Source organism: Theropithecus gelada, chromosome 12, assembly GCF_003255815.1.
Source record: "Theropithecus gelada isolate Dixy chromosome 12, Tgel_1.0, whole genome shotgun sequence".
In the NCBI taxonomy this organism is placed as follows: Eukaryota; Metazoa; Chordata; class Mammalia; order Primates; family Cercopithecidae; genus Theropithecus; species Theropithecus gelada.
Genome location: NC_037680.1, coordinates 95,043,823 through 95,069,487, shown reverse-complemented (window position 1 = coordinate 95,069,487; position 25,665 = coordinate 95,043,823). Strand labels below are relative to the sequence as shown.

The window sequence follows — 25,665 nt, the reverse complement described above, 5'->3', positions numbered from 1 at the left end:
AAAAAAAAAAAAAACAAAAAAAAAACCCAGCTCCTCAACTTTGCCTTTGAAGGCCGCACATGACGAAGATGCAAACTGCCTTTGCAGACACTGCTGCCATCAAACCCTCCAGCTTAGCTCTGCCAGGCTTTTTTTTTTTTTTTTTTTGAGATGGAGTTTTGCTTTTGTTGCCCAGGCTGGAGTGCAATGGCACTATCTCAGCTCACTGCACCCTTCGCCTCCCGGGTTCAAGCAATTCTGCCTCAGCCTCCTGGGTCGCTGGGATTATAGGCGCCCACCACCATGCCTGGCTAATTTTTGTATTTTTAGTAGAGACAGGGTTTCTCCATGTTGGTCAGGCTGGTCTGGAACTCACAACTTCAGGTGATCCGCCCACCTCGGCCTCCCAAAGTGCTGGGATTACAGACGTGAGCCACAGCGCCTAGCCTTTTATTTATTTATTTTTTTCTTGAGACTGAGTTTTGCTCTGTTGCCCAGGCTGGAGTGCAATGGTGTGATCCTGACTCACTGCCTCCCAGGTTCAAGCGATTCTCCTGCCCCAGCCTCCCCAGTAGCTGGGATTATAGGCACGCACCACCACATTCAGCTAATTTTTGTACTTTTAGTAGAGACAGGGTTTCACCACGTTGGCCAGGCTGGTCTTGAACTCCTGACCTCAGGTGATCCACCTGCCTCCACCTCCCAAAGTGCGGGATTACAGGTGTGAACCACCACACCTGGCCAGTTCCACCAGGCTTCTGATGTTCCCTACAAAGCCTCTCCCCCGGGCCTTTGTCCTTGCTGTGCCCCCTGCATTGTGTGCCCTCATTTTACCTCTGCTAAACTCTTCAACTCTGACCCAAATGTCAAGACAAATGTCTCCTCTAAATCCCCTCCTGCCCATAAACTCTATGACATTCCCAGATTATTATACTCCGGCTCCTCTTTTGACTCAACTTTTACCTCTGGCATTTCTTTTTTTTTTTTTTTTTTTTTTTTTTTTTTGAGACAGAGTCTCTCTCTGTTGCCCAGGCTGGAGTGCAGTGGCACAGTCTCAGCTCACTGCAACCTCCGCCTCCCAGGTTCAAGTGATTCTTCTGCCTCAGCCTCCCGAGTAGCTGGGACTACAGGCGCACGCCACCACACCCAGCTAATTTTTGTGTTTTTAGTAGAGACGGGGTTTCGCCCTATTGGTCAAGCTGGTCTCAAACTCCTGACCTCGTGATCCGCCCGCCTCGGCCTCCCAAAGTGTTGGGATTACAGGCGTGAGCCACTGTGCCTGGCCTACTTCTTGCATTTAACCACATGGTTCCTTAGACTGTTGGTTCACTGCTAATATGTCTGTCCTCTCCCAACAAGATGGCGAACTGTATTAGCATGCCATTCTTCTCCTTGCTTGGGGAATTGCAAAGGACTGTGTGTTTAAGGCACTCAATAGGCAGATTATTGCTTAAGTGATTGCATGAGATGTCTGTTTCATTATGTTGGAAGGCACCAATGCAGTTTTCACAGGTGCATCATTTAAGCAAATCTAGCCAAAATATCTTCCTTTTTTATGTAAAGGATTCAAGGAGTTGGGGTGTAGAGGGCAGGCAGTACTTACACATGGTGAATGTGCATTACATGTTTTTGTTTTGTTTTGTTTTCTTGAGATGGAATTTCATTCTTGTTGCCCAGGCTGGAGTGCAGTGGCACAGTCTCAGCTCACTGCAACATCTGCCTCCTGGTTTCAAGCAACTCTCCTGCCTCAGCCTCCCAAGTGGCTGGGATTACAGGCATGTACCACCATGCCCAGCTACTTTTTGTATTTAGTAGAGATGGGGTTTCGCCATGTTGGTTGGGCTGGTCTTGAACTACTGACCTCAGGTGATCCACCCACTTCAGCCTCCCAAAGTACTGGGATTACAGGTGTGAGCCACCACACCCGGCCTTTTTTTTTTTTTTTTTTTTTTTTTTTGAGACGGAGTCTCACTCTGTCGCCCAGGCTGGAGTTCAGTGGCCGGATCTCAGCTCACTGCAAGCTCCGCCTCCCGGGTCCACGCCATTCTCCTGCCTCAGCCTCCCGAGTAGCTGGGACTACAGGCGCCCGCCACCTCGCCCGGCTAGTTTTTTTTTTTTTTTGGATTTTTTAGTAGAGACGGGGTTTCACCGTGTTAGCCAGGATGGTCTCGATCTCCTGACCTCATGATCCACCCGTCTCGGCCTCCCAATGTGCTGGGATTACAGGCTTGAGCCACCGCGCCCGGCCTTTTTTTTTTTTTTTTTTAAAGACGGAGTCTCGCTCTGTTGCCTAGGCTGGAATGCAATGGCACGATCTCAGTTCACTGCAACCTCCGCCTCCCAGGTTCAAGAGATTCTTCTGCCTCAGCCTCCTGAGTAGCTGAGATTACAGGCACCCACCATCATGCCTGGCTAATTTTTTGTATTTTTGTAGAGACGGGTTTCACTATGTTGGCCAGGCTGGTCTTGAACTCCTGACCTCAGGTGATCTACCCACCTCAGACTCCAAAGTGCTGGGATTACAGGCATGAGCCACTATGCCCGGCCCAATTACATGTATTTCTAAAGTAACCAAATGGGTTATTTCTATTACCAGTTCCACATAGGTGATAGAACCTCCAGGGTAGTCTCCTATGAAGAATGGGCTTCACCCTAAGCCCTGCTCCCACCACCCATCCACTTCCCCATCTCCTGGATGCCTGTCTTGCCACAATGGGTACTGCCAGGCACCTCAGTTCAGCAGCCACACCTGGTATACCACCATGCGTCCCTTGAAGATGGACATAAGATGAGGCGGCTCCTTGCCCATTGGGACCCGGATCTGGACTGGTTCACCATTGTACTTCTGGTCCAGGATGACGGCTTGATAAGTTGATGCTGTAATTTCATCTTGACTGGCCTGGCTGCCCTGGGGATGAGCAGGAGGGAGTGAATGGGATAGGGTCAGCCCCCAATTCTGACTCCATCCTCAGCCTCAGCAACAACTCCATCCCCAAGTCTGACCTGGTCCTAAACCCAATTTTCTTCCCCACCAAACTCCACTGTGAAACAGCCAAAACCCCAATCTGACCCAGACCTCAGTTCTGATCTCAACCTCAAACCTAATTCTTTCGCAGACCCAGCCCAGCCCTGACCTACCTGCAACCCCAGCTTTAACCCCAAACCTCCTCCTTTCCTTACTGCTCCTTCTTCAGGGAAGCATCACAGGCACCACACCACTCACTCCTAGACACACTCCCTGCTCCCTCACATCTAGACACAGAATCCCACGGGCAGAGCAAGTGATAAGAATGTGCAGAAGGCAATGAAAATTGGAAGGGAGACTCAGAGAACCAAATGGAAAAGCGCTGTGAATGGGGGTACTAGCTGGACCTCATAGCCAAAGCAGTCCTTCTTGAAGCGGTGAGATCCCCATCCCCAGAGGTATTCAACCCAAGGGTGATGGCCACTTAGCAGGAGTATGTACAAGGTGGAGCTAAGCCGGCTATGCTCTGGGTGGGACGTGGCGTGACCTGACCTGCCAGATGTAGAGCAGGTAGTGCTGCTTGTTTCCGATGAGGTAGGTGTAGAGCAGCAGGTAGCAGTCACCCCCATAGAAGTGGCCTAGCCACTTGGAATCCACAGGTACCAGCTCTAGGTTCTCAATGCGCCACACCTAGGGCCAGTATCAGGCCAGGGTGAGGTCCGGGAACAGGTTCCACCATCCCTGCTCCACCCAGCATGGGCCTCTCTGCCCTCACATACCTGCACTTCCCCACTCCCATCATCTACCATCTTCTGCTGGGCAGCCACCTGAGGCTTGACATGCATGGATGTGGCATCAAACTTCACCTGTTCCACTTTGGCTAGAGTAGGGGAAATCATGACACCAATTGTCACCAGCTGAGGCCCCCCAGGTCCTCACAACAGCCCTGAATGGTGGCTACAATTCTTAGACCCATTTTCAGATGAGGAAACCGAAGCAAGAGAGATTCAGTAGCTTACCTGGTTGCACAGAATGTGGCAGAGCTACAGTAGAGAACCATATCTCCCTCCCTCTAAAACTCCTGCTTCACCAGTGCCTCCCAGGGAGCCAAGAGAGGCATAAGAGCAAGGCTTTAGCTTTGTTGATCTACATCCTGACCCCTGCAGCATTCAGACTTCAAGCCTTGACCTTGTCTCCCAGCTCAATAGGGAGCTCTGCAATGATGGAGGCTGTACACTATTATTTCTCCTCTCCTAGGTGCCGGGCACCGAGCTTGCCCTCAGCAAATACTGGCGGGTAAGAGACTGAGCTGTTTGGTTTCCAGGGAGGCCCAACCCCTTCCCAAATGAAACATCACATCACTCTCAGCTCCCTTTTTTTTTTTTTTTTTTTTTTGAGACGGAGTTTCACTCTTGTTGCCCAGGCTGGAGTGCAATGGCACGATCTTGGTTCACTGCAACATCCACCTCCCAAATTCAAGCGATTCTCCTGCCTCAGCCTCCTGAGTAGCTGGGGTTACAGGCATGCACCACCATGCTTGGCTAATTTTTTTTTTTTTTTTTTTCAGTACAGACCGGGTTTCACCATGTTAGGCTAGTCTCGAACTCCTGACCTCAGGTGGTCCACCCGCCTCAGCCACCCAAAGTGCTGGGAATACAGGCATGTGCCACCACGACCAGCCCTCTCGGCTCCCTTTTTGTGACAACTAGAGTTTGTCCATGTCTCCACCCGCTAGGATAAGCCCAGAGCCGATGTAAAAGTCTTCGTGGAAGATGCACGTCAGGGAAGGAGGGTGGGTGGTGGACCAAGTGGCTCTCCTGGCCCAGCTCCTGGATCCTGGCTCCCTCACTGCCCCATGACTGGCCCTCACCCACGGAGCCCACAGTGTGGGTTTTGCCCAGGCCTGAAGTCCGGCTGGATGCTGTCCACTTCTGGAATAGCTGCTGAAAGACGGCCGACTCAGCCCCATCATTCTGCACCTCCACCTGTGTGCTTGGTGGGTACTGCTTGGCTTTGATGAAGTTCTGAGAAGAGAAAGGGCTGGAAGCTATGCCCCTCCCCTAGTCCCCACTCCCAGTGCAAGCCAAAACCTGGCTCTAACCTAACCAGATCCACCATCAGATCTACCCCTGGCACCAAAACTGAACCCAAACCCAATCCCAATGCTAATCCCCAACCTAACCCTACTCTGACCCCCAGCATCAAGGTCAAATCTGATACCGCCTGAAACCTAATACTGGCCTCAAGACTCACTCTGACCTCAACCTCAAATCTAATACCCAAACACAACTCTGACCCCAATCCCAAAGCCAAATCTAACTCCTAAGGTGACCCTACCTCAATGCTAATCCTAATGCCCAGTCCCCAATCCAACACTGGCACTGGCCCCAAGCCAGTTAGGGTTATGGCTCCAGCCCCAGCAATGACCCCAAACTCTGACTTGGTCCTGGTCTGAGCTGACCCAATCCTCTTCTGTAGGAAGCCAGCCTCCTTCCATTTCTCCTTCCCTTCTCTAAACTCAGCTCAGGTGCAGGGAGTTGAGAGCCCATATTCTGAGGTGGCCCCAGGGTTGTCTGGTGGTTGACTCCCTGGTGTGCAGAGAACCCCCAAGATGACTACAGAATGGCCCCTCAGGCCCCTCCCATTGGGCCGTGCCCAGCCCTCATCCTGCCGCTCCCAGCCTTCCCTGCCTCTGCCTTGGCGCTATGCCCTGGTCTGAGCCTGCCTGCCCACCCCATGCAGCTATCTGCTCTCTCCCTCCCATCACTCTGCCCTCCTCCTGGATCCCCACCCCTACCAGCGCATGGCTCATGGCTCCCTTCTTCTCTTGCTCATTGGCTTTCTTCCCCTTCCATACGTAGATCTTCAGGCCCCCCTGGTCCAGGATGTAACAGTCCTAGAGTCGGGAGAGGTAAGAGTCTGATGGAGCTGGAAGTGCTGGACTGGGACAGCCTCACACACAAAAAGAGTCTCTCCCTCCCATGCCCACCCCAAGCCCCCTGGAATTTTTCTGGCTTGAGGGAGAGGGGGCCAGTTTGCAGTGGGCTGGGGGGTCTCCAGACCCTCTCACATCGTGACTGAGCAGGTCCTGCGTCAGCGGCCGTGTGGCGACTTCCCTCACCACCAGATTCCCCTCAGCGTCAGACACACTGCAGGACAGAAGCAAGGCATAGATGGAGAGGGGCCCCAAGCCCCTCAGCCAGGGCACCTGCTCCCAGGGAGTCCCCAGCACCCAGGAAGACCCCACTGGGCACTTACTGGTACAGTTTGAGTGCAGCCTTGAGTGCCGGCTCCACCACTGTGTCGGGCACAGCTGCCTTCAGCTCCCCGCGCTTGCCCAGCACATGGTTCATCACCTCCATCAGCTTCGGGGATGCTGATTCATTCTCTCCGTCCACCACGCCTACATAGGTGCGCCCTCCCCGCTCCTGGTCTCGGATCTCTTTGGCCAGAGTCATGCCCTGCAGGAACGCCCCTGGTGACCCATCGGGAGTAGTAGGGGAACAAGGCAGTGTCTGCCACCCCACACCCTGCCAGGCAAGCCCAGACCACCTACAGCAGCAGCCACAGGGGTTGAGACCCCTGCCCTGCTTTTCCCTGTCAGAGGGGTCAAGCTTTTAAGGCATATAAGGAAACCAGGGAGAAGGCAGCTGGGAAAGCAGGTTTCCCCACCGTCAGGAAGGTGCTCAAGCAGGCTTGCTGGGCTTTCTGTTCTGACAGTGTGGGAAATGTATGCTTAGATTTCACAGTTCCGGACAACAGCTGAGCCCCAAGGATCACAGTACTCAATCTCTTCCGCCGGGTGCGGTGGCTCGCACCTGTAATCCCAACACTCTGGGAGGCGGAGGCGGATGGATCACCTGAGGTCAGGAGTTCAAGACCAGCCTGGCCATGGTGAAACCCCGTCTCTACTAAAAACACAAAAAAATTAGCTGGGCATGGTAGTGCACGCCTATAATCCCAGCTACTCAGGAGGCTGAGGCAAGAGAATCACTTGAACCCAGAAGGTGGAGGTTTCAGTGAGCTGAGATCATGCCATTGCACTCCAGCCTGGGCAAAAAGAGCAAAACTGCATCTCAAAAACTCAAAAAAAAAAAAAAAAAAAAAAAAAATCTCTTTGCCCCCAAACATGCTTGCAGCCTCACAGTGCACACACAGCGTCAATGTGCTGTGAGTATAAACACACATATGCCCATGCCCATTTCATTCACCACTGGATCACCAAGGCTTAGCACAGGCTCTGCCACACTGTAGAGACTCATTCTATCTGAGTGGATTGACCACAAGTTCTCACACACTAACTCCAACATGCACACCTGCCCCAAACACATGGAGAGTGATCCACCTTCAAACACACTGTCCCCAATAGTCAGTGGGGAGAGGCCTGGGGAAAGGAGCAGGTGGGGGCAGTCGAGGATTTGAGAGGGAGGTGTGGTACATGGGAAGGTTTACCCTGAGTCTCTCCATGCGGTTACTTTCAGGTCCATTCCACTGGATGATAAGCTTCCCGAGGTCCAGGAGGAAAACATCCCCTCGGTTGAAACTCTTCCAGGACATCTCTACCTAGGGAGCCACGGGGGAAGTGCAGACCCCACTCAGAGCTCGCCTATCATCCATCATCTTGGCCACCCCTCCTTGCCCCTCACCCCTCCTCAGCCCCTGCCCTCCGCCCTGGGCCTCACAGCCCTGGCCGATGCTCCAGTGGGGCCTGCCTACCTCTCCAGCTACCACGTTCCTCTTGCCCTTGACATGCAGCAGCCTCTGGACATCATAGGAGTTGGTCTCCACGTGATTCATGCCAGAAGCCACGCCTCCTTTCCGGATCCTGAGAAGAGGTGAGCAGACCCAGGGAGTGGGCTGGGAGGTGTGCCTGGCCCCTGTTCTCCCAGGTCCTGGCTGCCACACTGAGGTCACCTGAGGGCCAGGCTGGGAGTAGGCGAGGTGAATGAGGTGCTGAGGATGCAAACTTTAGGGAGTCACTCACTGTCAGGTCCTGAAAGTGCAAGGTTGGCCTGTGGCATGCCCTTGAACCACCCTGACAGTCAGAGCAACCTTAAACTCTGCACCCTAGATCTTCACTCATCTCGCCATTGTCCCTGCCCTGTGGAGAGGCCTGCAAAGAAGGGTCATGATATATGAAGAGTAGGAAATGTGTTAATAGGCCAGGTGCGGTGACTCCTGCCTATAATCCCAGCACTTTGGGAAGCCGAGGTGGGCAGATCATTTGAGGTCAGGAGTTCCAGACCAGCCTGGCCAACATGGTGAAACCCTGTCTCTACTAAAAATACAAGTTAGCTGGGCATGGTGGCAGGTGCCTGTAATCACAACTACTCAGGAGGCTGAGAAAGAAGAATTGTTTGAACCCCGGGGGCGGAGGTTTGCAGTGAGCCGAGATCACGCCACTGCACTCCAGCCTGGGCGACAAGAGTGAGACTCCATCTCAAAAAAAAAAAAAAAAAAAAAGAAATGTATTAATAAATAGGGACAGAATCCTGAGGACAGGGGATCAAAGTGGAAGAAAAAACAAGAAGGGAGAGGTGCCACTCCAGTGCCCACAGGAATGGACTACTGCTGTAGTGTGGGAAGAGAAGAGCAAGACAAAAAAGAAGAATGGGAACTGTGGCTAATTAGAGAGCCCCCGGCTTGTCCTACAGGTCAGTAACAACTCAGCTCCAGAGTGTGTGTTTTCCTGGGGAAAGCTAAGCTAGAACTTCAACTTGTACAGAAAAGCCAGCAGTCTGGTCTGGGAGTGGTAGCTCATGCCTGTAATCCCAGGACTTTAGGAGGCTGAGGTAGGAGAATCACTTGAGTCCAGGAGTTTGAGACCAGCCTGGGCAACAGAGCAAGACCTTCATCTCTACAAAATATATATATAAAAAAATTAGCTGGGGCCGGGCGCGGTGGCTCAAGCCTGTAATCCCAGCACTTTGGGAGGCCGAGACGGGCGGATCACGAGGTCAGGAGATCGAGACCATCCTGGCTAACACGGTGAAACCCCGTCTCTACTAAAAAATACAAAAAACGGCCGGGCGTGGTGGCTCAAGCCTGTAATCCCAGCACTTTGGGAGGCCGAGGCGGGTGGATCACGAGGTCAGGAGATCGAGACCATCCTGGCTAACAAGGTGAAACCCCGTCTCTACTAAAAATACAAAAAACTAGCCGGGCGTGGTGGCGGGCGCCTGTAGTCCCAGCTACTCGGAGGCTGAGGCAGGAGAATGGCGTGAACCCGGGAGGCGGAGCTTGCAGTGAGCCGAGATCGCGCCACTGCACTCCAGCCTGGGCGACACAGCGAGACTCCGTCTCAAAAAAAAACCAAAGAAAAAAAAAAATACAAAAAACTAGCCGGGCGCGGTGGCGGGCGCCTGTAGTCCCAACTACTCGGGAGGCTGAGACAGGAGAATGGCGTGAACCCGGGAGGCGGAGCTTGCAGTGAGCTGAGATCCGGCCACTGCACTCCAGCCTGGGTGGCAGAGCGAGACTCCGTCTCAACAAAAAAAAAAAAAAAAAAAAAAAAAAATTAGCTGGGCGTGGTGGCTCAGGCCTGTGGTCCCAGTTACTCAAGAGGCTAAGGTGGGGCCGGGCGTGGTGGCTCACACCTATAATCCCAGCACTCTGGGAGGCCGAGGCGGATGGATCACTTGAGGTCAGGAGTTCGAGATCAGCCTGCCTATGGTGAAACCCTGTCTCTACTAAAAATACGAAAATTAGCCAGACCTGGTGGTGTGCACCTGTAATCCCAGCTACTGGGGAGGCTGAGGCACGAGAATTGCTTGAGCCCAGGAGGCGGAGGTTGCAGTGAGCCAAGACTTTGCCACTGTGCCACTGTACTCCAGCCTGGGCAATAAAGCAAGACTCCATCTGGAAAAAAAAAAGGAAGAAAAAGAAAAGCTGGCAGTCTTGGTTTTTAGTGTGGTAGGCCTGCATTAGAGATGGGGGAGCAGCCATTTGTCTATTGGCCAGAGTTGGGCGATTAGGCACTGAGCTCTCCAGGACATTCAAGTAGGAGCTGATTTACAGAGATTCACAAGAGTTACAGAATTTCAGAACAGCCTCCAGACCAAGGGCAGAGCAGTGGCAGAAATAAGAGTTGGGGAGTGGAAAAGTGAAGGACAATCACCAAAAACTCATGAGGGTCCCCCTCGTACCTCCCCCCACAGTTCCAGGGTCCCTTCCCCGTCCCAGGTCACCTCCCCCTGCTCCAAGTGTTCTTCCCAGACCCGAACAGGTCTGGGTGTCCCTGCCTCTTCAGCCCCAACCTCTCCATCCCTACCACTCATCCTCATTCCCTCAGCCTGCAGCCCGCCCTCCCTACACAAGGCCTTGCTTGAAGTAGCCTCGGAAGGCCTCGCTCTCGTTGCCCTGGACCTCGCGGTGCTGCACAGCCCGGCCCTTCAGGAAGTCATCCATTTGTGTGGTGTAGATGGCAGCTGCCCCCTGCTCATCCAGGGATGAGTCCTGGCCAATCCAGTAGTGGATGTCATAGGACAGGTTGCTGGCTGTCTTGTGGATCTAGGGAAAAGGTGTCCAGTGTACCCGAGACCCTGGGCTCCCACAGCCCCTCCCACTCTGTGTGACCTCCCACACACGTGCCGTCCAGGACCATGGGGGAGCGTGGCACAGGGCAAGTGCACTAGGCTAGTGGTTAGGGGCCCTGAGTCATGGCCCAGCTCTACCATTGACTCTCCGAGACATGGCTTCTCCTCTCCAGGCCTCACTTGCCTCACCTCAGAAACAACTTGCTTATGCCAGGCACAGTGGCTCACGCCTGTAATCCCAGCACTTTGGGAGGTCAAGGCGGGCGAATCACCAGGAGTTCAAGACCAGCCTGGTCAACATGGCAAAACTCTGTCTTTAATAAAAATATAAAAATTAGCCAGGTGGGGTGGCGGGTGCCTATAATCCCAGCCACTCGGGAGGCTGAGACACGAGAATCACTTGAACCCGGGAGGCAGAGGTTGCAGTGAGCCAAGATCGTGCCACTGCACTCCAGCCTGGGCGACAGAGCGAGACTATCTAAAAAATAATAATAATAAATACATAAAATAAAAATTTAAAATGAGTCAATATAAAGAAAAAAATACAAATGTCTTAATAGTACAGGTGGTACCAGGGTGTGGTGAAAATCAAGGTGATATGAAGATGACTACGAGGCTGGGCATGGTGGCTCATGCCTGTAATCCCAGCATTTTGGGAGGCGGAGGCAGGTGGATCACCTGAGGTCAGGAGTTCAAGACCAGCCTAACCAACATGGTGAAACCCTGTCTCTACTAAAAAATACAAAAAAATTAGCTGATTGTGGTGGCACGTGCCTGTAGTTCAAGCTACTCTCAAGGCTAAGGCAGGAGAATCGCTTGAACGTGGGAAGTGGAGGTTGCAGTGAGGCAAGGTCGCACCACTGCACTCCAACCTGGGCAACAGAGCGAGACTCCATCTGAAAAAAATTTTGAAGAAAGAAGATGACTATGGATTTTGGAAATGTGGACTCAAGTTAGGGTGATATGGCAACAATGCAGAAGTTTCCCCAAGAATGTGAATCCACAGAAATTGGCCTTAGCTGGAAGCCCAGTGGATCAAGGGCAGCAAGAGCCTCTGACCTCTGTAAAGCCACCACAAGGTTGGGCACTTGGGCATACCCAGTAAATTCTGTCTTGGGGTGAAGCCAGGCCAGCTCTCCCCATGGTCCCCAGCCTGTTTCCTCCCTGACACCACAGTGGGTTTTGCTCTCTGCTCAGCCTCCTCCTCTGCCCCTGACTCACAGCCAGGATGATGTAGCAGTCACCATCGAAGAAGCTCCCAAAGGTGCTGGAAGGAACAGGCACCATCTGCATGGCCTAAGGACAGAAAAGGGGTCAGAGGGGCTTCCCTGGACCACCAGGACCCCTAGGCCTGGGAGGAGGGCCCAGGGTAGGAGGCATTGGAAAAAAAGAGCCTGGCCCAGGAATGAAAGGAGAGAAAAGGAAGAGAGAGGGAAACTGTGTGAGGGGCGGGAGAAGGAAAATCAATGGTGGGAAGGGAAGGGACGAGTGAGGAAGAAGAAGTGGAGAGGAAGGTTGAGAGACAGAGGGAGAAGAAATGGAGAAAGGGAAAGGGAGACCATCCGGGGTGTGGATGATGCGGGAGGTGAGGGGCTGAGCTCTCAGGGGCTGCGGGGCAGGAGCAGAGGAAACTAAGAGAAATCCCAGGCCTCTGCCTTGCCTCCCTCCACCCCAGGCCTGCGAGGCCCCCATGCCCAGACAGGGCCTCACCTCGAGCCTCCATATCTGCAGCCCCGGGGTGGTGATGTTGAGAGAGCCTTTGACTTGGGCGCTCAGCTTGGTCATGGTGAGTGAGCCTGGGGGAGAAGGCATTGGGAGCAGGGGCACCCTGAGTTTGGATGCTGCCCTTCCAGTCTGCCCCTAGAGAACTCCCAACAGTGCCAGGAGGTCGCAGGCTCAGGGGCCTGGGGGAGCATAGAGGGTTACTCCTCACTCAGTGACCATTTCTGCTTGTTTAGTACCGAATCCGCAGTGTCTAGCACAGTGACTTTGCTCGATAAAGGAAGAGATGGGGAGGGAAGGAGTGAGGGATGGATGAATGAATGAATGAATGGATGAACAGAGTGAACCCTCCCACTGTGAACCACTCTCTGCCCGCTAAACTGGAAGGAACGCCCCTCCCCAAGCTTTTCTCCTCACATCAGCCCTTTCTCCATTTTTTTTTTTTTTTCCTTTTCTTTTTGAGATGGAGTCCCGCTCTGTCACACAGGCTGGAGTGCAGTATCGTGATCTCAGCTCACTGCAATCTCTGCCTCCCAGGTTCAAGTGATTCTCCTGCCTCAGCCTCCCGCATAGCTGGGATTACAGGCATGAGCCACCATGCCTAGCTAATTTTGTATTTTTAATAGAGACGGGGTTTCCCCATGTCGGCCAGGCTGGTCTCAAATTCCTGACCTCAGGTGATCCACCTGCCACAGCCTCCCAAAGTGCTGGGATTACAGGCGTGAGCCACCGTGCCCAACCAGCCCTTTCTGCTTGGACCTGTAGCTGTGTTCACTCCAGCTGCTCATGAGCCTCACCTGGGGAGCTTCTGAACGTGCTGATGCTCCAGGCTCTGGCGGCATCCCTGGGGATTCTGATTTAATTAGGCCAGGGTGGGGCTGGGCATGGGTGCTTTGTTTTCTGCCTTTTGGGAGGTGGAGCATGGGTGCTTTTAAAACTCTCCAGTGATTCTGATATGAGCCAGGGCAGACAGCCACTTGTGCCCAGTTATTCTCCTCCCTAGTTTTAAGGCTCCTCCTCACCAGGCCAGAGGCCACCCCGATCTCCATGGAGCCTATCACCCAGCCTGGCAGGGAGCTGCCCTCCATGAATGCTCCTTGAACTGATTAATGAATGAAAGGGCATGTGGCCGACAGGTCAGGCCTCCACTCGCTGACAGCCTGAAATCTCACTATCTAATCTCTCCTTGCACCTTGACTTTGAGTCACCTCTTAGTGACTTGGCCTTTTAGTACTTAGAAACTCCCTTTTCTGAGCCCTGAGGAGTGGCTGCTGCTTCCCTGGCATTCTAGAGTTTGAGGTAAGGCCCTGCCCAATCTCTTGATCAGTGCCTCCTCTGGCTGATCATAAGCAGCTTGCTGTGTATCTGTAGGAGCCCCTTGGGCTTGGGTCCCGTCTGATGGCCTGTTGGCTATGGCCTTCTCCATCAGGCAACCATGATATCTTCCATCAGGTATTTTTCAACCCACCAAGTCCCCAGGGCTCCCAGGATTCCTGGTCCAGCAGAACCAAGCTGGGTATAAAGGAGGAGACCATTTTCTGTTTCATTTCTATCATCACCTTTGTCTCTGTCCCCTCCTTTCATCTATCTATCTATCTATCTATCTATCTATCTATCTATCTATCTATCTATCTATCTATCTATCTATCTATCTTTTTGAGAAGGAGTTTCACTCTTGTTGCCCAGGCTGGAGTGCAGGGGCGCTATCTTGGCTCACTGCAACCTCCGCCTTCCAGGTTCAAGTGACTCTCCTGCCTCAGCCTCCCGAGTAGCTGGGATTACAGGCGCAAGCCACCAAGCCCAGCTAATTTTTGTATTTTTAGTAGAGACAGGGTTTCACCATGTTGGCCAGGCTAGTCTTGAACTCCTGACCTCAGGTGATCCACCCACCTCAGCCTCATAAAGTGCTGGGATTACACGCATGAGCCACCTTGCCCGGCCCCGTCCCCCTTTTTCTTTGACACTCACTAGCTGTATGAACGTGGACTTCCCTTCTTCATCTATGAGCTGAGGGAGTCAACTTAGGGGGTCAACTAAATTGATGATCTCTAAAGTCTCACCCAGGGACATGCTGATTCCAGGGGTAACTGGCAGCAAGAGAAATAGAGGGTGGACATAAGGAGGCACTTCTTGCTCATCAGAGGGGGGATTCAGGGCAGCAGGGACTTGAAAAAACCAGTGCTCCCCCTCCCCAGAGAGAAATCAGGATTGGCCAGCCCCCACAGGCCAAAGGTGGGCAAGGGGACTCAGGAGTGGCAGCTCTGAGACGTGGCCCCCCTACCTGGTGTATACCCTCCAGCTGCTCCTGCCCTGTACCCATGGTTGGTCAGAACAGATGCTTCTCCTCCACCCCTTGGTAGGACCTCCTCCTCACTTCTCCTGTCTTCCCTGAACTGCCAGGAAGACCAGGGCCTCTCACTTCCCCCAACCCTGCCACCATGGGCCCTTGTTTGGATTTGAGTTGTCTCCTCCTTCAACCTGAATTCACTGGCTTCCTCAACTCCTGGTACTTTCCCTTCTGTGTCCCCAGACCAGGGAAGGGGACCGTCACCCCAAGACCCCAACACCAGCCATCTGTGCAGCATCCTGGACTCCTTTCGCTTCTGCCCTTCTGTCCACCTAAACTCCCTTGAGTCTCCCCACTACACACAGCCCCCTGGCCCCTCTCTGCTGGCACTCTGCCCTCTAGAAATGCCACGCTGCCAGCAGGCCCCACCCCCATGCTGCCTCTCACCCCACGCCTGCTTGCACTGCTCCCACATGGAACGTTCTCCCCACCTTTCCCATACTAATATGCTCTTCTAGACTCAAGTTAGATCTCATTTCTTCCAGGAGACCTTCCCAGAATCCTCAGGCTGGACAAGGAGCCCCTCGGCATCCTGGACTGTCCCCACTCTTGACCTCCTGACCACATGGTGATGAAAGAACCTGTTTGTAAGTTTGAGGTCCCTGAGCTCCAAGACCTAGATATGTTTGTCTTTGTAGCCCCCAGCTCCTAGCACATAGTAGGTGCTCAACAAATACTCATGATGCTGAAAGGCTGAACTGTGGGATGGAAGGAGGACCCTCCCAGGGCGTTGGACGGGTTTGGGCTCCTACTGTCTGCAGGCCATCCAGGCCATCTTGTGTTTCTTTCTTTTTTTTTTTTTTTTGAGACAGAGTCTCACTCTGTTGCCCAGGCTGGAGTGCAATGGTGCGATCCTGGCTCACTGTTATCTCTGCCTCTGGGTTCAAGCGATTTTCGTGCCTCAGCCTCCTGGGTAGCTGGGACTATAGGTGTGCGCCACCACACCCGGCTAATTATGTATTTTTAGTAGAAACTGGGTTTCGCTGTGTTGGTCAGGCTGGTCTTAAACTCCTGACCTCAAGTGATCCACCCACCTCAGCCTCCCAAAGTGCTGGGATTCCAGGCATGAGCCGCTGCGCCCAGCCCACCTTGACTTTCTTATCTGAGCCCTGTTGTACTCGAGGTGTGGCACTGTTGTATGTGGGGTGCTGCCATGGCCCCTAGTTCCCAGTGGTGCAGCTCTGAGCTAGACAGGAATGTGGTGGGGCAGTGAAGGTAAAGTCCCACCCCTCAGACAAAAGACATCCTCCTGCTTCCCAGGCTTGTGATAGCAGAGGGAATAGACACCCACCCAAACCCTCCAGCCCAAAGGCTCTGCCCCTCAGTGGCCTGCAGGAGGCCCCAGCAGATGATGTCCCAAGAAGACAGTAGCCAGTGTGTCCTCAGAGCCTGGTCTGCACCTGGCCCCCATTCCTAGTTCTGCTAAATGGGCCCACAGTGGCTGGGGAGGCTGATGGGGCAGCTCCAGGTAGAGGGAAGATGGGGCAGAGGTGCATGCTCAGGTGTCCCAGCATGGCCCAGGACCTAAGGCCCTGCCACCTCTAGCCCCTTGCCTCTGCCTTTGCCTCTGTCTTTGCCCATTCAGTTTCTCGTGGCTGTTGCTCATATTGCTACGAGTGAGGAGGCAGGGCCCTGAGGTCCCAGGAGTGTCAGAGGAATGGTGACACAAAGGATAAAACACTCCAGATGAAGAAGAAATGGGCAAAGAGATGAGCTGGTGGGGAGGGGGCTCGGGGAGTGAGGTCAGGGAGACTAACTAGTCCCGGTCTGCCCAGGACTGTCCTGGTTTTAACTCTAGAAGTTCCAGGGCAATTGGGATGGTGACACCCAAAGTGCGATGGGGCTAGCCACAGATAGGAGACTGAGAGAGCCATTGCCTGGGGCAGGGCCAGCAAAAGTCTCTCCCTGGAGGCCCAGGACAGACACGCGGGGCTCCCAGCACTTCTCACACTATCCAGAGTGCCAAGCCTCCCTCTCGAGCCCATACCAAGGTGCTCCAGGAGGCCCCAAGTTGCCTGAGAAAAGCAGAGGACCCCATCCCCTCACACCATCTGAGGTCTCCATGTGTTCCCACCAGGTTGCCTTACCTGTCTTGGGGAGGCAGCTGCCACCTGGGAGATCTCAGGGAATTGTGGCAAGCTGGCTGCAGAAGAGCGACCTTTGTCCCCACCCCCACCCCCTAGGAACTGCCTTCACCATATAAGGGAAGATAGGGCCCCAGAGAGGTGAGGGGGTGGGGAGGCAGGTGCTGCCAGGTCCCTGGAGCCCAGAGCCCTTGACAGCCTGACAACGAGAGCTGGTGTGCCCCACCCTTGGCTTTTTTTTTTTTTTAAGCCTCACTCTGTCATCAGGCTGGAGTGCAGTGGTGCGAACTCGACTCACTGCAACCTCTGCCTCCCAAGTCCAGGTGATTCTCCTGCCTCAGCTTCCCAAGTAACTGGGACTACAGACATGCGCCACCATGCCTGGTTAATTTTTGTATATTTAGCAGGTAGGGTTTCACCATGTTGGCCAGGCTGGTCTTGAACTCCTGATCTCAAATGATCCAGCCGCCTAGACCTCCCAAAGTACTGGGATTACAGGTGTGAGCCACTGCGCCCAGCCCCTCCCTTGGCTTCTGAGTGAGCAAGGGATGGGGTGCTTTTCTGCCCAAAGCCCAGGACCTCACCACAGGCAGACAGCACTGTCCAGGCAAGGTCAGCAGCGCCTGAACTTTCCCCCTACCAACCAAGAGAAGGAGGCTCAGCTGTCCTCCCACCTTCCCTGGGGTGAATGGTTCACAGGGAAGGAGAGGCAGGACCCTGGGGTTCCAGAAGCCCCAAACCCAGGGATGCAGGGGCTCATACTCAGGGCCCCTCCAGAACAGATGGGAGTTCTCTTAGAGGTCTCTTCTCAGCATGACCCTCACTTAGCAAGTGCCCCCGTCAGCACAACTGCTCTTCCTCTCCACCGCCAGAGGCACTGGCTCCACCTGGAGTGTTTTTTTTGTTTTGTTTTGTTTTTTTGTTTTTGTTTTTGTTTTTGTTTTTCTGAGATGGAGTCTCTCTCCGTCACCCAGGCTGGAGTTCAGTGGCATGATCTCGTCTTACTGCATCCTCCGCCTCCCGGGTTCAAGCGATTCTCCTGCCTCAGCCTCCCGAGTAGCTGGGATTACAGCCACCCACCACCACACCTGGCTAATTTTTGTATTTTTAGTAGAGACGCGGTTTCACCATGTTGGCCAGGCTGGTCTTGAACTCCTGACCTCGTGATCCGCCCACCTTGGCCTCCCAAAGTGCTGGGGTTACAGGCGTGAGCCACCGCACCCTGCCCACCTAGAGTTTTTATGAGATGCCATAAAACAGTGCCTTTGAACTCTGTTCTGCTACCCTCTCCCAGAAGCCAAGGTTTCCATGTCTGATCCCTGACCCTAGGGGATCCATCTCACTCAGGCAGGAAAGGAGTGCAGCCATCTCTGGCGTGGGTCTCGCTGAGAAACCAGCTTCACACGCAAACTTAGCACCTTGGGCAGCTGCCTCCCAAACTTCAGAAATTCTATCACCTGTGAAGTCTGGTATTTAGGAGGGTGACATGAAGTTGGCTGGGTGAGGGCAGTCCCTCCTTCTGATCACAGCCTCCCAAGAGTTCTGGAGACCAAATGTACAGTAGTCCCCCCTTATCCAACGGGGGATACATTCCGGGACCCACACTGGATGCCTTAAAATCTCGGATTGTACTGAACCCGGCTGCCATCAGCTGGAGCATGTTTCTGTTCGTGTCTTCCACCCACGAACTGAAGCCTTTTCCATTTTCACTAAGCGCTTATCCTGCACTGTGGCCACGCTTTTGCAGTTTGAGGTACAACAGCAAAATTAACACAAATTTCTGTTTCCTTCTTCACAATTTCATGAACAGAAGATGCATTCTTATCATAGATCTTAGCAACCTCAGCATATGATGATTTTTTTCCTTTCCTTATTGAGAACTATTACCTTTTCATTTAAAGGAAACATTTTATGGCTTCTTTTTGGCACACCCAAATTGCTAGCATCGCTCCTCTTGCATTATTTAGTAAAATAAGGGTTACTTCGGGCAGAGGGTTGTTTTTATTTTTGTTTTTTGGAGATGAAGTCTCGCTGTCTCACCCAGGCTGAAGTTCAATGGCACGAACTTGGCTCACTGCAACCTCTGCCTCCTGGGTTCAAGCAATTCTCCCATCTCAGCTTCCCAAGTAGCTGGACTACAGGTGCGTACCACCACACCCAGCTAATTTTTCCTGTATTTTTATCAGAGACAAGGTCTCACCATGTTGGCCAGGCTGGTCTCAAACTCCTAACTTCAAGTGATCCGCCCGCCTAGGCCTCCCAAAGTGCTAGGAGTACAGGTGTGAGCCACTGCGCCCAGACCAATAAAGGTTACTTTGAACGCAAGCCCTGCAATGCCATGACAGTGGATCTGATAGCCGAGACAGCTGCTAAATGCCGGTCAGGGAGCATGTAGCGTGTGGAGGTACTGGACAAAGGGAAGACTCACGTTTCGGGTGGGATGGAGTGGGGCGGTGGGAGATCCCATCATGTACTGAGAATACTGTGCAATTTAAAACTTACGAATGGTTTATTTCTGGAATTTTCCGTGTAGTATTTTCAGACCATGGTTGACTATGAGGTACCTGAATTGGTGGATAAAGGGAGAGTGCTGTGTTTGTACACAGGTGGGGCATGTGTGTAGTATATGTGTGTGCACACGCTCATGAGTTGTCTGGAAAGAGGAGTAAACACTAGAGGTGCTATTTTGTTTCTTTTTTTTAAAAAAAAATATTGCTGGGTGTAGTGGTGCACACCTGTAATCCCCGCTACTAGGGAGGCTGAAGCACAATAATCGCTTGAACCCGGGAGGCAGAGGTTGCAGTGAACTGAGATTGTGCCACTGCCCTCCAGCCTGGGTGACGAAGTGAGGCTGTCTCAAAAAATATATACATACATAAATATAAATATAAAAATATATAATCCTGCCTTCTATGTCACAGATTATGAAAAAGAAAAAATAACACTTTCTTGTGAATAAAAAGGAGTATATGTGTGTGTGTGTGTGTGTGTATATATATATAGAGAGAGAGAGAGAGATACACTCGATTACAAGGACAAGAAAAAGGAAGGTAAAAACTCACCTATATTTTCATTACAGAGATATTCTCCAGATAAATCACTGTCACTGAATTGTTCTGGGATATTTCTTTCAAGTCATTGTCCAGCACAGGTATCTACCTGTCTGCATGTGTGTATTTATTTATTTATTGAGATGGAGTCGCACCCTGTCACCCAGGCTGGAGTGCAGTGGCGCAATCGCGGCTCACCGCAACCTCTGCCTCCCGGGTTCAAGTGATTATCCTGCCCAAGTATCTGGGATTACAGGTGTCCATACCATACCAGCTAATTTTTGTATTTTTAGTAGAGACAGGGTTTCACTATGTTAGCCAGACTGGTCTCTAACTCCTGATCTCAAGTGATCTGCCCGTCTTGGCCTCCCAATGTGCTGGGATTACAGGCATGAGCCACCACGCCTGGCCCTTTTTTCATTTTTTCTGAGACAGAGTCTCTCTCTGTTACCCAGGCTGGAGTGCAGTGGCATGACCTCGGCTCACTGCAACCTCCGCCTCCTGAGTTCAAGTGATTATCCTGCCTCAGCCTCCCAAGTAGCTGGGATTACAGGTGCCCGCCATGATGCCCAGCTAATTTTTGTATTTTTAATAGAGATGGGGTTTCGCCATGTTGGCCAGGCTGATCTTGAACCCCTAACCTCAGCCTCCCAAAGTGCTGGGATTATAGGTGTGAGCTACCATGCCTGGCCTGTGAGCATATATTTTTAACTGTCATATGATATATCTTATTTTGCAATTTCTTTCTTTTTTTTTTTTTTTGGAGACACAGTCTTGCTGTGGTGCCCAGCCTGGAATGCACTGGTGTGATTATGGCTCACTGCAGCCTCAACCTCCCTGGACTCAGTGATCCTCCCACCTCAGAAGTAGCTGGGACCACAGGCACACATCACCACATCTGGCTAATTTTTGTTGTTGTTGTTTGGTAGAGATGGAGTTTCCACCATGTTGCCCAGGCTGCTCTCAAACTCCTGGGCTCAAGCAATCCACCTGCGTTGGCCTCCCAAAGTGCTGGGATTACAGGTGTAAGCCACCGCACCCAGCAACTTCCTTTTCAGTTGTTTTATAGTAATTCATTAGACAGCACAGTTTATGTAACCAATACCTCATTGTTGGACTTCCAAATTATATCTAATTATTTGATACTCAAAGAATGCTGTGGTAAATATTCCCATTTCCAAATATTTGCCATTAGATTACATCCACTATCGCTTTGGGATAGATTTTAAAAAGTGAGGCCAGGCACGGTGGCTCATGCCTGTAATCCCAGCACTTTGGGAGGCCGAGGCCGGCAGATCATGAGGTCAGGAGATCGAGACCATCTTGGCTAACATGTGAAACCCCGTCTCTACTAAAAATACAAAAAAAAAAAAAAAAATAGTCGGGTGTGGTGGCGGGTGCCTGTAATTCCTGCTACTCGGGAGGCTGAGGCAGGAGAATAGCATGAACCCGGTGGGCGGAGGTTGCAGTGAGCCGAGATCACGTCACTGCACTCCAGTCTGGGCAACAGAGCAAGACTCTGTCTCAAAAAAAAAAAAAAAGTGAGATTGTTGAGTCAAAGACGTGAATAGGAAAACTGCCTTCCAGAAAAGCTGCATGAATGGATAGTCCCACCTGCAATACATAAGTGGCTGAGTCTCCATCTCTCCCCAGTGCTCTGGTACAGTATCGACGAAGCTCTCTATCAGTTTGATTGACAAAAAAGAAAACAGTCATTGTGTTGATTTATGTTTTTTTGATTACCAGTGAGAGAGACCATTTTAAAATATATTTATTAGCTATATCTCCCCTCGTTAGTTTTTAATTAATTTGTTGGTATTGTTTATAGAGTTAATGTCTTAAGACTGGTAATTTGCCTACCATTTATGTGATACTTGTCTCTAGTTTCTTGTTTGCCTTTTAATTTAGCCGGGAGAATCGTTTGGTGAACATGTTCTTAAAAATTGTTTCCAATGGCTTTGTTATGATAAATGTCAAACATATAGAAAAGTGAAAATAATAGTACATGGACTCAAACATTTACATTTATCATATTTTATTTATTTATTTATTAAGACTGTATCTCACAGGCTGGAGTGCAGTGGAGTGATCTCGGCTCACTGCAGCCTCCGCCTCCCGGGTTCAAGTGATTTTCGTGCCTCAGCCTCCACAATAGCTGAAATTACAGGCATGCACCACCATGCCCAGCTAGTTTTTGTATTTTCAGTAGAGACAGGGTTTCATCATGTTGGCCAGGCTGGTCTAGAACTTCTCACCTCAAGTGATCCGTCCACCTTGGCCTCCCAAAGTGCTGGGATTACAGGTGTGAGCCACTGTGCCTAGCCCATGCATTTCCTTTTATTGTTATATCTCTTCAATGTTTTTCTTTTGTCTACAGTATTTTTATTTTTTAAAATTTTATTTATTTACTTATTTATTGAGACGGAGTCTCACTCTGTCGCCAGGCTGGAGTGCAGTGGTGTGATATCGGTTCACTACAACCTCTGCTGCCCAGGTTCAAGCGATTCTCCTGCTTCAGCCTCCCTAGTAGCTGGGACTACAGGCACGCGCCATCACGCCCAGCTCATTTTTGTATTTTTAGCAGAGACAGTTTCACCATGTCGGCCAGGATGGTCTTGATTTCTTGACCTCAAGATCTGCCCGCCTCAGCCTCCCAAATTGTTGGGATTACAGGCGTGAGTAACCGCACCTGGCCTATTTATTTATTTTATTATTTTTTGAGATAGAGTCTTGCTCTGTTACCCAGGCTGGAGTCCAGTGGCGCGATCTTGGCTCCTTGCAACCTCTGCCTCCTGGATTCAAGCGATTCTTCTGCCTCAGCCTCCCGAGTAGCTGGGATGCCACCATGACTGGCTAATTTTTTGCATTTTTAGTAGATATGAGGTTTCACCATGTTGGCAGGGCTGGTCTCGAACTCCTGACCTCAGGTGATCCACCTGCCTCAGCCTCCCAAAGTACTGGGATTACAGGCATGAGCCACCACGCCAGCCTTTTGTCTACAGTATTTTTTAAACGTAGTATATGCTGAACATTTTGTCTTCAGTATTTTTTAATCTAGAAGAGTTCTTTCACGTTTTCCCCCCATGACATTGACTTACCTGAGTCAAAGACAGTTGCCTTGTAGAATGTTCACATTGTGGAACTGAGCCTTTCCTTATGGTATTATCTAATTTGTTACATTTCCTTCTGCACTTCCCACAAACTGAAAGTGCATCTAGTAGGTCCTGGTTAAACTTTTTTTTCTTTTTGAGACAGAGTCTTGCTCAGTCACCCAGGCTGGAGGGCAGTAGCACTATCTCAGCTCATTGCAATCTCTGCCTCCTGGGCTCAAGTGATTCTCCTGCCTCAGCTTCCAGAGTAGCTGGGATTACAGACGCCTGCCACCACACCTGGCTAATTTTTGATAATTTTAGTAGAGACAGAGTTTTACCATGTTGGCTGGGCTGTTCACAAACTCCTGACCTCAGGTTATCCGCCCTCCTCGGCCTCCCAAAGTGCTGGGATTATAGGCGTGAGCCACTGCGCCCAGCCTAAACTCTTTTTTCAAGAATACTTCATAGGACAGTGTTTCTCAAACAGTAATGTCATTAAGAATCACCTGAAGCCGGGCGCGGTGGCTCAAGCCTGTAATCCCAGCACTTTGGGAGGCCGAGGCGGGTGGATCACAAGGTCAGGAGATCGAGACTATCCTGGCTAACATGGTGAAACCCCGTCTCTACTAAAAATACAAAAAACTAGGCCGGGCGCGGTGGCTCAAGCCTGTAATCCCAGCACTTTGGGAGGCCGAGACGGGCGGATCACGAGGTCAGGAGATCGAGACCATCCTGGCTAACACAGTGAAACCCCGTCTCTACTAAAAAATACAAAAAAAAAACAGCCGGGCGAGGTGGCAGGCGCCTGTAGTCCCAGCTACTCGGGAGGCTGAGGCAGGAGAATGGCGTGAACCCGGAAGGCGGAGCTTGCAGTGAGCTGAGATCCGGCCACTGCACTCCAGCCTGGGTGACACAGCGAGACTCCGTCTCAAAAAAAAAAAAAAACTAGCCGGGCGCGGTAGCGGGCGCCTGTAGTCCCAGCTACTTGGGAGGCTGAGGCGGGAGAATGGCGTGAACCCGGGGGGCGGAGCTTGCAGTGAGCCGAGATCGCGCCACTGCACTCCAGCCTGGGAGACACAGTGAGACTCTGTCTCAAAAAAAAAAAAAAAAAAAAAAAAAAAAATCACCTGAAAATCTTTGTAAAGTACATATTCTGATTCAATAGAACTGGTAGGGAGGGGAGCTGAGATTCTGCATTACTAGCAAGTTCCCAGGTGATTTTGCCTTCTCAGGTGATTTTCCCAGTTGAACCATTCTTTCAGTATCATGGTCAAAGGTAATGACTTTGCATGGCATCAGAAGGAATATATGTCAAGTCATCCTTGCATGAGTGTTGTGAAGGTGAATCCCTTGGTTACAGCAATGTCAGGCAGATACCCTTATGTTTGTTGTTGTTGTTGTTTTAGATTGCCAAACTACCCATGTCCACATATACCTTTCTGTATTGGAAAGGCACAGCTCCCCCTTTACAATTAGAAGTCATCTTGGTGCTGAGTGCAGTGGTTCACACCTGTAATCCCAGAACTTTGGGAGGCTGAGGTGGGAGGATCACTTGAAGTCAGGAGTTTGACAGCAGCCTGGCCAACATGGTGAAACCTCGTCTCTACTAAAAATACAAAAATTAGCCAGGCACGGTGGTGTGCACCTGTAGTCCCAGCTACTCAGGAAGCTGAGGCACGAGAATCAATTGAACCTGGGAGATGGAAGTTGCAGTGAGCCAAGATTGTACCACTGCACTCCAGCCTGGGCAACAGAGAGACTCCATCTCAAAAACAAAAACAAAAAAACACAATGCTGGGCACGGTGGCTCATGCTTGTAATCCCAGCACTTTGGGAGGCCAAGGCAGGTGGATCACTTGAGGCCAGGAGTTCAAGACTAGCCTGGCCAACATGGTGAAACCCTGTCTCTACTAAAAATACAAAAATTAGCCATAGTTGTGGCAGGTGCCTGTAGTCCCAGCTATTCGGGAGGCTGAGGCCAGGAAAATTGCTTGAACCTGGGAGGTGGAAGTTGTAATAAGCTGAGACTGTGCCACTGCACTCCAGACTGGGCAACAGAGTGAGACCCTGTCTCAAAAAAAAAAAAAAAGAAAAGAAAAGAAAAAAAAAGAAAAACAAAAAAGAAGTCATCTTGGGGTGACAATTTGGCAGCACAAGTTTTTTATTTTTTATTTATTTTTATTTTTGAGATGGAGTCTCACTCTGTCGCCCAGGCTGGAGAGCAGTGGCCGGATCTCAGCTCACTGCAAGCTCCGCCTCCCAGGTTTACGCCATTCTCCTGCCTCAGCTTCCCAAGTAGCTGGGACTACAGGCGCCCGCCACCTCGCCCGGCTAGTTTTTTGTATTTTTTAGTAGAGATGGGGTTTCACCATATTAGCCAGGATGGTCTCGATCTCCTGACCTTGTGATCCGCCCGTCTCGGCCTCCCAAAGTGCTGGGATTACAGGCTTGAGCCACCGCGCCCGGCCAAGTTTTTGATTTTTTACTTACCACTTTCTACTTCTTTTATAATAACTCATTTTTAAATAACTTTTCCTTCATCTTACAGTGAAGTATTACTTTTTATTTTTGTTTTTCAGACAAGGTCTCACTCTGTTGTCCAAGCTGGAGTGCAGTGGTGCAATCAGGGCTCACTACAGCCTCGACCTCCTGGGTTCAAGGAATCCTCCCACCTCAGCCTCCAGAATAGCTGGGACTATAGGCTCTCACCACTACCTCCGGCTAATTTTTTTGTACTTTTTGTAGAGATGGGGTTTTGCCATGTTGCCCAGGCTGGAATGGAACTCCTGGGCTCAAGCAATCTGCCCACCTGGGCCTCCCAAAGTGCTGGGATTACAGGCAGGAGCCACTGCACCCGGCTTACTTTTTATGTCTGTTACCCATCCCTCCCC

At 51.3% G+C, this 25,665-nt stretch overlaps 1 protein-coding gene across 2 annotated transcripts in view; it reads right to left on the bottom strand.

The window, feature by feature from the left end:
- Window positions 1-16,712, bottom strand: part of VIL1 (villin 1) — a 32,188-nt gene extending 15,476 nt beyond the window's left edge. The window contains exons 1-13 of one of the 2 annotated variants that reach the window (XM_025403917.1): window positions 16,636-16,712; window positions 12,190-12,275; window positions 11,701-11,775; window positions 10,257-10,453; window positions 7,661-7,769; window positions 7,397-7,507; window positions 6,203-6,405; window positions 6,015-6,093; window positions 5,742-5,840; window positions 4,815-4,968; window positions 3,724-3,824; window positions 3,497-3,634; window positions 2,729-2,887 (exon numbers count right to left, since the gene is read on the bottom strand). In XM_025403917.1, coding sequence (XP_025259702.1) covers window positions 2,729-2,887; window positions 3,497-3,634; window positions 3,724-3,824; window positions 4,815-4,968; window positions 5,742-5,840; window positions 6,015-6,093; window positions 6,203-6,405; window positions 7,397-7,507; window positions 7,661-7,769; window positions 10,257-10,453; window positions 11,701-11,775; window positions 12,190-12,264 — 1,500 coding nt within the window. In that variant the 5' untranslated portion in view covers window positions 12,265-12,275; window positions 16,636-16,712. Of the gene's footprint in view, window positions 1-2,728; window positions 2,888-3,496; window positions 3,635-3,723; window positions 3,825-4,814; window positions 4,969-5,741; window positions 5,841-6,014; window positions 6,094-6,202; window positions 6,406-7,396; window positions 7,508-7,660; window positions 7,770-10,256; window positions 10,454-11,700; window positions 11,776-12,189; window positions 12,314-16,635 lie in introns of those variants that run through there. The other variant, XM_025403916.1, reaches the window with a different exon arrangement.
- Between the last annotated feature and the right edge of the window lie 8,953 nt (window positions 16,713-25,665).